The sequence below is a fragment of the Larus michahellis genome, chromosome 9, assembly GCF_964199755.1.
Source record: "Larus michahellis chromosome 9, bLarMic1.1, whole genome shotgun sequence".
NCBI classification, from domain to species: Eukaryota; Metazoa; Chordata; class Aves; order Charadriiformes; family Laridae; genus Larus; species Larus michahellis.
The window spans coordinates 431,753-445,533 of NC_133904.1; the positions used below are offsets into that span (position 1 = coordinate 431,753).

Below are 13,781 nucleotides of genomic sequence, written 5' to 3' on the forward strand. Positions count from 1 at the left end.
CATGGCAACGCGGGGAGGCGGGACGCTGCTCAGCTCTGCGCACGTTTATTGGCCGCCGCGCCGCAACCCCGCCCGCCGTTCCCGTGCCCGGTGCCGGGCCCCGTCGCCGCCGGTCACGGTGCCGGCTCCGGCTCCGGGTGTAGCCCGCGCTCCTCGAACAGCCGCCGCAGCTCGGCCTCCAGCGGCGGGCTCGTCCCGCGCAGACCGGCCACCACCTGCGCCGCCCACCGGAAGTACTCCTGCACGCGCTGCGGCGTCCACCCTGCGGGCACGGCGCTGCGTCACGTCCGGCGGCGGGGGCCCGCGGGAGGCTCCGCCGCACCGACCCGGCCCCGGCCGTCTCCGGGTGCTGCAGCCCCGCCGGTGTCCCCCCGGCTGGAAGCCGCTCCCCGAGCCCCGTCAGGCCCCGCTCCTCCGGCACGGGCGGCCCCTCCCGACCTCCCTCCGTTGCCTCCCCCCCTCCGCCGGGCCGGGCTCGGAGCAACGCGGGCCGGGACCGAGGGCGGGAGCGGGGACCGGCCCCGGGCAGCCGCGCTGTGCCGGTGCGGGGTGTCAGCCCCCCGGTGCCGGACAGGGCCGCGCCCGGTGCGGGCGGTACCTGCCGGGGTGCAGCGGTTGAGGTCCCGCAGGTTGTGCAGCTTGTCCGCCAGCTTCACCAGCTTGGCCCGCGGGCTGCTGCCGGCGGCGCGCTCGACCTGCAGCCGCTTTCGCTCCATCTTGGGCAGCGCCTTGTCATCCGTCACCTCCTCCACGACGCGCCGCACCTCTGCCCCGAACCGCTCCTCGATCTCCGAGAAGGTGGTGTCCGTGTCCTCCACCGTGTCGTGCAGGAGGGCGGCCTGGCACCAGGAGGGGACAGTGGGGGTCCGGGGCCGGGCCCTGCCGCGGCACGGGGCGGCCGTGGCGGGGGGCACAGGGCCTCCGTTACCTGCAGCACCACCGTGTCGGTCACGCCGGCCTCCTGGGCCAGAATCCTGGCTACCCCTGCGGCGCGGAGCAGAGAGTGGGGAGGGGGCACTGCGGGGGGAGCGGGCGGCCCCGGGCCGGGCCAGCAGCTCCCGTGGGCACCGTCCCGGGCCAGGCAACAGCGTAGGAGGAGCCCCCATGGCCGAATACTGGGGGTCTGGGCAGGGGGCTGCCTCCCAGGGGTGGGCAGTGCCCGGGGGGCTCACACCCCGCTCGGGCGGCAGGGACGTGGCACAGGAGAGGGGACCTGGCTCTCTCCAGGGGCGGGGAGTGGGGGACTCCAGGGCAGGAGGGGACTCCCGGGGACAGACCGCGCTCCGGGGCAGCGGAAAGGGGGGATCCCGGGGGCAGACGGTGCCCCGGGACGCGGCTGTGCGGGTGCCGGCGGAGCTCCGCACCGATGGGGTGGTTGATGTAGGGGGTGCCCTCGGGGTCCTTCCGCCGCTGCCCCTTGTGCTTCTCGGCCGCGAAATCCGCCGCCTCCAGTAGTGCCGCCGCTTCCGAGCCCATGGCCGCCGGCGGAAGCAGCGCGGCGGAGGCGGGCCCCATCCAACCGTTTATTGCGCGCCGGGGCCCGGCCCGCCCCGGCCCCGCGGCAGCCGGTACAGCAGCGTGCCGTCGGGGGCGCGCACCTCGCAGCCCGCTCCCGCTCCCGGTGCGGCGCTCAGCGCTCTCTCGTCCTGCCGCTGGCGGCGGCGCGGCGGGGGGCAGCCCCGGCCCCGCAGCACCCGCCGCACCACGTCGGGGCTGACTCCGAAGCCCTGTGCCAGGCGCTCCGGCGGCCACTCCTCGGGCAGCTCCTGCCGCAGGAACCTGCGGGCGCGGACACGGTCACCGGGGCTCGGCTCTTCCCGATCCGACCCCCGCCCCGGCCCGGCCCCGCCGCTTACCGCATCTGCTCCATCGCCTCCCAGGTCAGGGTGCGCTCGGGAGCGCCGCGGCCCCCGCCCAGCTCCCGCCGCAGCCGCTGCAACCGCACCGCTGCCCGCCGCCGCCGGGCCCTGCGGGGAGAGACGTGAGCGGCCCGGCCCCGCTCCCGGCTCCCGCCGCCCCGCACCTCCCGGCTCCCGCCGCCCCGCACCTCTCGGCCTCCTCCAGCGCCGGGTCCGGCGGCTCCGGGTCCCCGGGCCACGCCGCCGCCGCCCGCCGCGAGGTCCCCGCCAGGAGTGCGGCCGCCCGCAGCCCGCGCCGCAGCAGCGCCGCCATGGCCGGGAACGGCGCACCGGGAACCGGGCGGGGCCGGCGGCGGGGCGGCCCCCGCGGGGTCTCGGCCCCGGGAACGACCGCAGCGGGCGAGGAGGGCGCAGCCTCCCCGGGGCCCGGCTGCCGGCCCGGCGGAGGGGAAGCTGCCCGGGGTGCGCAGCCCTGGGACCCTGCGGGGGCCGGGCTCCGGTCAGGGGGCGCAGACCCTCCGTCCCGGGCTCGGCCGGGGCCACCCTCCCCGCCCAGCAGCCCTGGTTCTTGGCGAGCACCCCCGGGACGAAGGTCGAGCGGGGGCGTCCCCTTTGCCACCTTACCTGTGCTCTTCAGGCTGCGGTGCGGGGCACTGGCGCGGTGCGGGACACGCGTGTGCTGCACGAGGGCAACGGAGGCGATGGGGAGCGCCTGGATGGCGGCAGGGCTGAAGGTGCCATCGCCTGTGCCCTTCCCCATGCTGGCTGGGGACGCCGGGTGACCGCTGCCCGTGCAGAAGGACAGCCTGCCAGCTTCACCTGGAAGAGCGCAGGCAGACATGGAGGGCAGGCAGACACCAGCAGCTCTGCGGGTCGGCAGCACGCTGCTGCCCTCCGTGATGGTGCCCAGCCCTGCAAGGCCCTGGCAGACCCTCCTCTGCCCCAGCTTCTCAGGCTGAAAACAGCTGGAGCCGATGGCGGGGGAGCCAGGGAGGGCAGGGTGAAGGTGTGGGTGGTGGGAGCATGGTGCAGCCCTTGGGCAGGGCTGGCAGGAACAGCTGTGGGCAACTGGGAGCAGTGCGGCAGGAGTGAGGCCTGAGAAGGGGCTGGGGGCCACACTGCGTCACCCAGTGCCTCCTCCGCACTTCCCACAGCTAACGCGCCCCTTTGGCTGTCCCATCTGCTGCACTTCTGACCCTACTCTCGAGTACTTCGGGGCTTCTCACACCCCGTCCGCCCAGCACATCGACCCTTGGTCCTGGGAAATCACCCACTTTCCTCCTTGCCCCTGCAAATGCGACACTACTGGCCTCAGGCAGCAACGTCCAGTGGTCACCAGTTCCCAGAGTCCCCTCCACAGGGTCTGAGCACCCCAGGGACACAGAGCTCCATCCAGCCCCCCCTCTCCTCCCACCCCAGCAGGCCCAGGAACAGCCACAGCTCCCAAGCGCCTGCCCACAGCTCTGGCTCACCGACTTGAGCCTCCACGATGCGGACTGTCAGAGACAAAGGTAGGTAATGTGTACTCACAGCCTTCAGCCATGTTCCCAGCGCCGGGGAGCCGCTGGCCTCTCACCTCCAGCCCCTTGGGTTCGGTGAAGGGCTGGGGAACCGCTGCCGTCCCCGCTGCCTGGCCACGCAGCCAGCCCATGTCCTGCGCCCAGAGGCCCTGCTGCACCTTGTGCTGCTTACGGTAAGGGATTCTCTGGCCTCGAACCAAGAGGGTGCCCACGGCGGCAGGGTCCGAGCCCGGGCTGGCTGGCAACTCAGCACTGGCTCTGGACTTGTAAACGAACGGCTGTCCCGAAGGCTGGGCTGGACCTCTCAGGAGAGAGAGGGGGATGAGCGTCATTAAGCGGTGGGTGTCCTGGCCCCTGAGCACATCCCAGAGAAACTGCGGCTGGAAGGAAAGAAAGTGGCTGCAGCTCAGCTCCAGAGGCCTTGGCAAGAGATGGGAAGGAAACGTCTTCTCTAGTCCTCTACAGGTGCTCACTAAAGCATCAACCTACACTTTCTCCCCAGGCACGCCATACTCAGTCCAGATACAAATCACCTATGGGTCACGGCAGCTGCCTGACCTGCCTGCAGCAGCACCTAGACTCCTGTCCTCTGCCCGTAACACTGGGCTGAGCTGGAGCAGGGTTTGTGGAAAAAAATGCCAGAGTGGGCTGGGAAGACTCAGCAATGAAGGATCTGACCCACTCCCAGATAATCCCTTGCTGCTGAAAAAATTATCCAGATTTTAGGCAGAGTTTGGGTTTCAGGATCCATCCTGCTGTGTCTGGTAGAAGCAAAGGCAGCTACCATCCATTCTTACAGATCAAATCCCTTCTTAGACTTCTTTTGTTAAATTAAATGGCCAGGAGTAGGAGACTTTTCTGGAAACAGACGGTGCCACTGGAAGAGGCCATGGACCTTGCAAGGTTTTTCATTAATTGCAGGTCCAGAACTAGCCCTTTGCCGACACAGCAGGTGACAGCCACCGTCAGTGCTCCAGAACAGCCCTTGTAGCCTAATGGAGCCCACAGGCTTCATTCTCGTCTGGTTTCAGACCGGTGCCCGGTTTGGGAATCGGTGTGGCAGCCAAGACTCAGCGTGAGACAACCATGCAGATCTCCTTTAACCCAAGGTCCAAACCCCGGTTCCCCTGTGCAATCCTCTGCAAAGCCCGGCTTTCTTCAGCTGCGCACCTCGAGACAGTCTGGGACGCGGCAGTAGCAACACCCGGGGTTTATTTATACCACGCTCTTGCAGAGCGAGGGTGACTCTGAAGAGGGAGCCCCAGACCGAGGGCTGAGCCCTGCGGGGTTTAGGCACATGCGCTAACTCATCACCTTCCCTGTGTGGGGAATGGTCTAATGTAGAAGGCGAGATGTTTACAAAGAGGCATTGTTTGCAGTGCAGAATTCACCTAAAGACTTTCTTTTTCCCCCCACAGACATCCCTATGCTTTCCTTCAGTTCCCTTTGCTGCGTGCGCTCCTTTAGCACGCTCCCAGCGTGTCAGTGCTCCTAGCCTACCCGGGAATTCACTTCCTCCAGCTGGGAGAATCCCACTGAGCAGTAGCTCACGCTAAGCTGTGCGCCGGGGACGGCAGTGTCCAAAAGGCAACATTATGGTGGTCTGTTCTTTGGAATACCAGGGAGAAGGGTCTTCTGGGGAAGGGAGCTCGGGGGCTCCGTGCAGATTGGCACACCCCCAGCATGCCCCTTTGGAAAGGGACAACGTCAGTAACTGTATGAAAACCCACAGACCCAGACGCTACATTGGATCTCATTTAACTGAGCCACGCCAGAGATGCTCAATGCCCGTGATTCATTCCTCACGATCCTGCCACAACTGGCTGTCTCCTGTGTCGGCCTTGCAGGATGGATCTGAGCAATCTTCAGTTACCTGGCTCTTGGAGAGAATGGTGTCGGATCCCCAGGTGTCGGCTGGTCTGTCGGTTGTGGGGAGCAGCTGGCAGAGCTGATCTATGATGCCCAGGCCTCGGATAAGCTTCTCACGCTGCAGCAGAGCATTTACTCTTTTCTTCTCCTCGTTTTCCACAATATCCTGGGGTTGCATAGAGTCGTACTGCATGCGCTGTATCTTAGGAAAGAGAGACCCGAGTTACAGCAAAGGTGAAGCCCCAGTAATGCGCAAGAGAGACAAAGCTCCAGACTGCTCCGCGCCCTAAAGAGAATTACAGACTTGGGGGTGGAGTGGGATGACGATTCCAGTGGGAGCCACAACAGGGAAGGGACAACACTGGTGCTTGCGAGTACCTCCCAGCACAAGCTGTCAGCTCTCTAGACTTCATGAAAGGGAGTCCAGCCTCGTAGTTCTGTTCCCTGGGGGACGCCCACAGCCCAGCACTGCGACCCCAGAGCCATGTTACGGCCTTTGAGAGCCCCATGGACAACCACTGACAGGAGCATGGTACCTTTCTATCCCACATCCTGGTGCTTCTACAGGTGAGGCGGGTTGTAGGAGCTGTGGCTTTGTTATGGATCTGGGATTTGTCCCCAGCTGACTCTCCATGCAGGTCTTCTTTCCTCTCCATTTTCTTCTTCCTGGTAACAGCTTCCAACTTTTCTTTTTTCAGGCGAATTTCCTCCAGTTGATGCCTGCCATGGAACAACAGTCTTGGTCACTGGTTCAGTAAAAGGCGTAATAGCAAAAGGCTGTTATGAAGCCTTCAATTTGAGGACATTTTACTGCGGTCAGAAGTTCTGTAGTGAACAGTCCATAATAGAAGTGTGCCAAGAAATGGGCCAGGAGTGCTTTTAAAAGAGACTCTTGCTGCTGTAAGAAATGCCCTTGAATTAGGCTGTGCCTGCCAGAAGGGTGGAGGACACTTGCACCATGGTGCCTCCGGAGTCCAAAAGTCAATGGAATATTGCATTTGCCTCTCAAGGGTACCTGCAAAAGGAAGTTGCTTTGCTACGGTGACACCGCACATGGCAGCCTCCTCCCCTCCAGCTCTCACCAGCTCGCTTACATCTCTTAAGCAGCAGAGTCGTCCCCAAGAAGGGATGAGAAGCAAGTGGTCTCTGTGCCCGCCCTGTGAGGAGCGGGTTTCCGGCAGGAACAGCGTACCTGGCACACTCCTCTCGTGCCTTGGATGACACCGTTTCCTGGAAGAGGGAGCTGCTCTGCTTGAAAAATGGCTCATACTTCTCTGTTCCACATGCCGGATAAATGCGCCGGTAACCGCCCAGGTGCGAGTCCTCATACTGCTCCGCCTGAGAGAGCCAGGCAGCCTGGTTGCTCTCTAACTCCTCGCGTCTGCAAACCGGGGGAAAGCACGGGCAGGGAGCTGCGATAGGAGGCTCCAGGTGCTGCCCTGGCTGAGGGACAAAGGCATAGCTGGCACTTTCCCCCATCTTTCCCCGTTTGGGGGCCTGTTTCACATGGGTGTACCACAGGGAACCAAAGCAACCCACAGTTCTTCATCCTCTACCTGTAGAGTGCTGGTGAAGCTTTCTCAGATCTCTTCCTTACCACCCAACCAACCCACAGCCTTTTCACCCAGCTAGCCCACTTACAAGAGAAGTTCAGTTAAAACGGGCCTGTTCCAGGAGAACCTGCCACCCTGATGCTGCTGGGAGCTTTCCTCGCTAGCGTGGAGCTCGGAGCAGCCGAGGCTGCAGGGCGTGCAGAGTGCAGGGCTAACACGCTCCGCATCTCCAGCCCGGAGTTATCTCAGGTCTAATTGAAATAGGAGCTGGAGGGAGTTCCTGCCTCACCCTGCGTGGCAGGAAAAGCCCGGGCAGCAGGCTCATCACAGCCTCGAGAGGCCGTGCGGGTTAATTAATCATGAAAGGACATGCAGATGGAGAATGGGGGCAAAACCCTCAACCCTGGGAAAGAGACCCTGCTCTGGAGACGGGCCCCGTTCCCTCTGGGTTCTCTTGGTCCCTGAAGCAGTGCTGCAGTTCGTCGAGCACCACTGTGAGCCCAGGGATGCTGGCACAGCCCATCAGCACTGAAGGATGTGACCCAGATCGATGGGGATGACTCTGTACAGGGCCCAGAGCACCAGGCATCTCAGATCTCCAGTGCCCAGAGACGAGCCCTGGCTCCTCCTGCATGATGCAGATGGCTTGAGCGATCTCTTCTCAGATGCCATATAGTGCCATGGCCTCTGGGAGCTTAAATTTGGAGACAGACAGCTTTGGTTTTATCCTGCTCCACCACGCCCATCTTTTCTCACTAGGGACCTGCAGCACGATGGGGAACAGCAATACCTGGATGCACGGAAAGCCTGATGGCCCTGGAGGAGCCGTTCCTTTGCCCACTGTTTGTCCTCCTCCAGCACCTTCCTTTTGTTACAGGCATCCACATTTATCAGCTTGATGGTATCACAGAGAAGAGCATCCTTCACCTCACAGTCCAGGCGAGAGTCCGTGGTGAAGCTGGGAGAGTGGTTCACCTGCCAAAACAAGCAGCTAATCTAACCTGGCAGCTCCCAGAAAGCACCACAGAAAGCTCCCAGAAAGTCTGCCCCACCACACACCTTCCATGGTTCTTCCCTGTAACAGCAACAGAAAGCAGGAGGCTGCATGCAGCGGCTGGTTCTGCCCTGTGCGCTGCAGGTCGCTCAGAGCCCACACCCTGCGGGACTACAGCCACGGGGCAGCTATCATGGACTCAGGATGCTGTCACAGGTCAAGGAGTCCTAAGGTTCAGGAAAGGGTGTACAGGGAACGGGCTCTTGGATCCTGCGAGCTGAGGCTGCCTAGCCTACGGCAGGTTGTTTGGCTACTTGTCTTTATAGCCTGATTAATTTTGCAAACAAGGTGGCCCTTTTTAACCAAACGAGTTCTGTTCACCCCACCACCCTTGTTCTGGAGTCTCCCCCAGAGAAGCCAGCGCTCGGCTATCTGCTGCTTCCAGAGTTGCTTCAGCACAGCAGGAGACCCCTTCCTCACCTCTAGCAGCCACGGCTTCAACTTTCTGTCTAGCAAAATATCAAACCCCAGTATCTCAAAGCAGGCACAGCCAGTGGTGTGGTTCGGGAAGCAGCTTTGGTAATTGTGCTTCACAACAGGGTGAGCTGAAATAAGAGTCTTTATAATAATATCTTCAATATCTTCCCAGAGTTTTGTGGTGTTGTAGCTGTTATCCATCATCCAGGCATTCAGGGTGGACAGTTTCCTGTGTGGAGGACAGGAGATGGTAAAGCTGACCTGTGATACCACATTTGCCCCAGGAAAGATAGAAGTAAACCAGCATCCCAAATGCAGCCTTCCTGCAGGCTGTGCACAGGGCATTGCGGTACCTGGACAGGACAATACCTCTTACTGCCCACCGTGTCATCCTGGATGAAGTTTTCATTACGTTTGTTGATAGCATAATTGGTCAAATGCATGCAGATATCACCCTGAGAGAGGAACCGCAAGAGACTTTCATTTACTCTTAACCACAGAGCGTAAACAGAAACAGCCCTATTAGCACTAATCTAGCCACCAACTTCGCCCGCTTCTCTCTCTTCTCTGTGGCAGTGACCTGCAGCAAGGAGTTAATCGCGCTGGTGGTTCCCTCCCTAGCCAGAAGTTAGAGCTAACAGAGCTCTACCCTCTCCACCGCTCTGGCCTTATCTCTGAGGGAGAGCAGAGGGGTCAGCTCCACAAATGCCATTCCAGTCCTGGCCTCACCAGTAAACCAGGGGCTCCTCAGGACAGAAACTGCAGCAAATTTCTGCAGATTCTTCCTCTTCCTTTAATCACCCAGAGCAGAAGACCTCTCCAAGACATGCACGTATTGGAGCGAGGGAGGGCATATACAGTACACAGCTCTGGGACAAGTGGGCAGACAGCCAAAGCCCGGGGTATCTCAGGGCAGCCCGTGACCGGAGCACAGCAATCCAACACCACAGTCCATCTTCTGCTGGGATTTTACAGGTTACAGACCCCTGCTTGGAGATGGGCACAGCCATACTCTGCACCTTGCCTTCCCAGCTCCCTTCCCTGTCTCTCCTAGGCTGTTCCAGTACCACCAGATAACCCCCAGGTCCCTCTTTTCCACCTGAAATGCAGGCAGACAAAGAATGGTGTGGACTTGAGAATGCTCATAAAGGCAAGGAGCAGTAGGAGTGTTGCCCAGAAATGCTGTGGGGTCTCTGTCCTTGCAGCTTTTCAACACCTGACAGGGTGAAACCCCAAGAAACCGATCTGAATTTATTGTTGGCACAGGTTTGAGCAGAAGGTTGTACTTGAGACCTTCCAAGGATCCTTCCAAGCAACACAACTCCATGATTCTGTGATAATGCCAGTAAACAGCCCAAACGTGGGGCCTAGGAGCAGATCTACTGCAGGCACTCCTGAAATGCCTCCCATGAAGAGGAGGTAGAGAAGGAGGGGAGAACAGGAAGAGAGAGAGAGCTGGGTCCCATGAAACCCACCATCCCCTGCCTTTTCAGGGTCTGGAATGCCACTGGGACAAACTGAGGACTGAAACCTACAAGAATTCTATGAGTGGTTTTGGAAACTTCCCTTTTTTTACCAGGTTTCTGCTGCTGGGGTCGATGTACCTCATGGTGGCAAAACGGGCCAGACCCTCCTTGTAGACAAAAATCCTCAGCGGGTCACAAGATGTGACCAGCACATATATACGCATGTCAAACTTGAAGCCATCGATCAGGAAAGGCTGTGAGAAAAAAAGGCAGGAACAAGCATGAGATAAGGAAACATTGCTAGGCATGCCAACGGCTCCTTGGGGTTGGCTGCGCTACTTGCACTGCTTGTGCCGCTCCTCGGCAGCGAGGAGAAAGGCAAGCTTTCGCCATGCTGCAGCCCCCCCGGTGCCCCTGGAAGACCAGGAAGACGTGGGGCAAAGGACACAAGGGGGATGCTGGAAGAGCTAGGAGGTTGTAATCCTCCACCTGTATTTCAAAACTGTCCCCGTTACCTTAGCAATATACTGCTGACAGATCATATGCTCTCCATGTTTGATCTCCTCTGGATTGCGTGTTATGAAGATACCTCTCCCTTGGCAGCCGCTGTCTGGTTTGCAGATAAATGTTCTGCGTTTCCTCGCACGCCTGTAGGCCTGGAAATCTCCATAGCTGTGTAAGGAAGGGGTGACTGTTAAAAGCTGCAAAAAATCAGCTCCTGAATTCTCTCGTAACAGCTAGGTACTCCAAGTGTGCTGCTGTGGGCCAGTACAGACCAAACTTCTGCAGCAGAGGAATAGTACAGCTATGCCTGATCTACCTCAGTTACAAATCGGTCCTTGCATGACCTGACAAAGCTCTCCTGGTTCCACCTTCTACTTGCACACATCTCCACCTCTGCCAGGAGGCTCATAGGAAGCGGTCACCTCTGGGCATGCAGGAGCCAGTAAGATTTTCGCTCTGCTGCCACAGAGAGCAGGAGAAAATAAATAAGCCTTGGCTACAAAGGAGGAGGGAGTCACAAGTCTTTGCATCCCCTTTTATGCCAGCTCATCAGCAAGCAGGCAGGAGGCCACGGCCAGAGCATTCTGCGCAGGGCACAGAGGCTCACGAGCTGAGCTCCTGGATCACGTTACGCGGCTGATCTTCAAGCGCAACTCCAGTGGGAGTGTGGTGCTTTGAAGAGTCAAGCCCATATGGCAATTAATTATTCTGCTGTAGATGGAGAAGCACCACCTCTCTAGTGGGCACCACGTTTAGGGAAAGAGAGAGGCAAACAGGACAAATCCCAGAAAACAGCACCAAGAGCAATGAGAGGCCAGGAAATGCGTTCTGGAAAGAAAGATGAGAGAACTAGGTCCATCTTCTCCAGAAATGGGAAGACCAAGCGGACACATGGCAATAGCCTTCCTGGACATGACACACTACTAGCAAAACACAGCAAACCACTGTTCTCCAAGGCCACTGCAAACGAGAGAAGTACTAAAGTGCTGATATTTCAGCAACTGTGCTTTAGGTCAGACATTAAGAAAATCATTCTAACTGTGAGGAGAGGTCAGCTACAGAATAGGTGACCAGAGCCCTACTTTGAGTTTTTCAGGAAATGGTAAGAACAAAATCCGTCTAAGAATGGGTATCTTGTCTTCTTACAACCACCCAGACTTTAAGTGCTCTTTGGCCTCTTTCAGCCATATTTCTGTCATTGCTTGCCTGTATACGATCAGAGCAGCCAGGCCTTCTGCCCCAAAGCTTGAGTAATTTGGTGAACATTTACATCTAACTGTATATGTATTAACATAGTGCCCTGCACTCTCCCACAACCCTCCACCATCGGTGTGCTCCTCTGCAGCGGATGGCAGAGGCGCAAGGGGGGCCATGAAGGCAGCCATCGCAGTCGTGGGGTGGAACGGCCTCGTACCCCGGTCCCGTGCCTTTCCTGGGCAAGCGATGGGCACCGACCCAGCTGGTGGGGAAGGAGCCTGCCACGCTGCCCTGCAGTTGCCTCTCCCCTTCACCTTGAGCTGCAGAGAGACCTTCCACCGAAACACGGATGGACGCTTCCCACTCGCCCACTGCCCTTTGCCTTTCCGGGCGGGTCACTCTCCTCAGATTTAGCCCTCCAGCACACAGTCTGCCCAGCAAGGCACACATCGCAGAGGACGCCATTCCACAGGCTAATTCAGCCTAATAGGAATTAAAGATGTGTGAAACTAGAAACACTTGCCAACCCCCCCTTTCAGTTCCAGGGAAGGTTACGAAGGCCCAGACCAAGACATGAGAACTCAGAGAGGCGCCCCCATCCCAGCCCTGGCTGTCAAAAATAGTGGTTCCCACTTTCTAATTTCATAGCGCTGCTCTCGACTGCATTAACGCATATCACTCACTCAGCTGGCAGGCACCAAGTGCGGGGAAATATATTGTACTCCTTAGGAAAGAGCCTGAGCATGCGGTTAAGGTTGCGAGCCAGTAAGTCCTTACGGCAGATCTCTATCATGCCTGGAAAATGGTTGATTTTCTGAAAGAGGTGCAGATGAGAAACAGAATCAGCAAAGGAACAGCAGGGCTCCTCCTCGAGACCCGAGGAAAGCCCGGGTGCTGGGAAACCAGCACGCAGAGCAGGAAGCAGGGCCTGCGGTTGCCTTGACCGTCTGCCGAGGGACGGGATTACGCTACAACTGCTTTATCTGAACTTCACCAGTGTGATTTATCTGCTCATTCCATCGTGGCCCTGAGGCTCACCCTCCCTGAAATATCACAGCTCCAGGAAGGCAGCCGTTTGTCATCAAGAGCCATTTATTTCATGCTACATTAAAGGGGCTCGCAGCTTTCCAGTTCACACTACTAACTGCCAAAGTGTTGCTGATGGCAGCGTACCAGCGACAGAACAGAAGTAAAGACTTTTGAACCTGTGCCCTCTGAAATCAATGCAGAGAAGGGGGCACGGGTGCTAGTTTGGACAATTCCGATTCATTCTGTAACACGTTGTTCTGCTAACAGCCCCCATCTCACCCTCCTTCTTGAGCTCTTCCTGCTGGGCAGCCTTTACATGGGGGGTATTTACCTGAAACCGCTTCATTTTCATGACGCGCTCCAGAGAGACCGAGCAGTCTGTCCAATACACTGTCCACTCCTCGTCTTCTCCTGCTTCTTTCAGCCCGCAGTACCGTGCCGCCCGCCGCACTGCACCAGAGCAAGCGTATGACAAGGGGCAGAGGGTACACTACCAGGGACTGTTCAATCCCCAGAGTAACCCGGGACAGAGTGTGGAACAAACCTCTCCAGGCTGCAATTCCACTCTCAGAGATGCAAAGAACCCTTCAGGGAGGTGTCAGAAACACAAGGTTTACCCAGCCAAACTCACCCCAGTCTCTGGCTGCAGGTATATTGGGAGCTACCAGCCCCCTAAGTCCGCATGCCTTGGGGTCCCAGAACATATCCTGAACTACAGCAGGCTTGAATCTGCTGTGGGTCTGACACCACATGGGCACATACAAGTCTTCTGAAGGTATTAGTTTCATCTTCCAAATCAAAAGCTATTTGGCAGCAGAACACACAAGCTCTGGAGCAGAAGGTCGCTGCTGGGATGGTTTGTGTTCGTGCCAGTTCTGAATTTGGCCTCTCACGGGGCTGGGGAGGCAATGAAGGTCAATGCACGCTAGGAATCATTGTGAAATAGGTCTGGTTCCTGTGGCGCCCGTGCTGCCACACCACCTCCTGCTGCGGGTCCCCATCCACCTCGTCACCAAACTGCCCCAGGCCAAACACACAGCGCCCGGCCCTCTGGATAAAAACCGCATTCCTTGCACAGCCGACCAGGCTGTGACCTTCAACAGCACATGTGTAGTTGCACTGCTAGAATAGTCATTAGCAAATTGGCTAATAGCCATCAAAACCTAGGAGTCTATTATTTTAAGATACAACTTGTGGCAGCACAGGAGAGGGACCAGCTCCCTGGAGCACGTCACTGGGGATGGATGGCAAAGGGAGAGGTTCCAGGTACCAATCCTGCCCCTTCTATCACCGGCTTTATGCTAAACAGCTGA

At 58.6% G+C, this 13,781-nt stretch overlaps 2 protein-coding genes across 4 annotated transcripts; both read right to left on the reverse strand.

Annotated features, from left to right (window-relative positions):
• Positions 1 to 29: 29 nt before the first annotated feature.
• On the reverse strand, positions 30 to 1,605 carry HDDC3 (HD domain containing 3). The gene is made up of 4 exons (XM_074601800.1): positions 1,365 to 1,605; positions 929 to 984; positions 599 to 839; positions 30 to 262 (listed from the first exon to the last, which is right to left on the reverse strand). Exons 1-4 carry the CDS (start codon positions 1,513 to 1,515, stop codon positions 114 to 116), a joined length of 597 nt encoding a protein of 198 aa, XP_074457901.1. The 5' UTR covers positions 1,516 to 1,605; the 3' UTR covers positions 30 to 113.
• TTLL13 (tubulin tyrosine ligase like 13) lies at positions 30 to 13,390 on the reverse strand. 3 transcript variants are annotated; one of them, XM_074601787.1, is made up of 18 exons: positions 13,100 to 13,390; positions 12,800 to 12,918; positions 12,123 to 12,253; positions 10,254 to 10,410; positions 9,849 to 9,992; positions 8,642 to 8,727; positions 8,276 to 8,501; positions 7,592 to 7,776; positions 6,441 to 6,629; positions 5,785 to 5,968; positions 5,253 to 5,444; positions 3,390 to 3,759; positions 2,484 to 2,678; positions 1,857 to 1,967; positions 1,599 to 1,779; positions 929 to 984; positions 599 to 839; positions 30 to 262 (listed from the first exon to the last, which is right to left on the reverse strand). In XM_074601787.1, exons 1-14 carry the CDS (start codon positions 13,254 to 13,256, stop codon positions 1,882 to 1,884), a joined length of 2,421 nt encoding a protein of 806 aa, XP_074457888.1. In that variant the 5' UTR covers positions 13,257 to 13,390; the 3' UTR covers positions 30 to 262; positions 599 to 839; positions 929 to 984; positions 1,599 to 1,779; positions 1,857 to 1,881. The 3 variants fall into 3 exon arrangements, with proteins under 3 accessions (XP_074457888.1, XP_074457887.1, XP_074457890.1); XM_074601786.1 differs by having other exon boundaries at positions 5,253 to 5,450; XM_074601789.1 differs by lacking the exon at positions 6,441 to 6,629 and having other exon boundaries at positions 5,253 to 5,450.
• Positions 13,391 to 13,781: the final 391 nt, after the last annotated feature.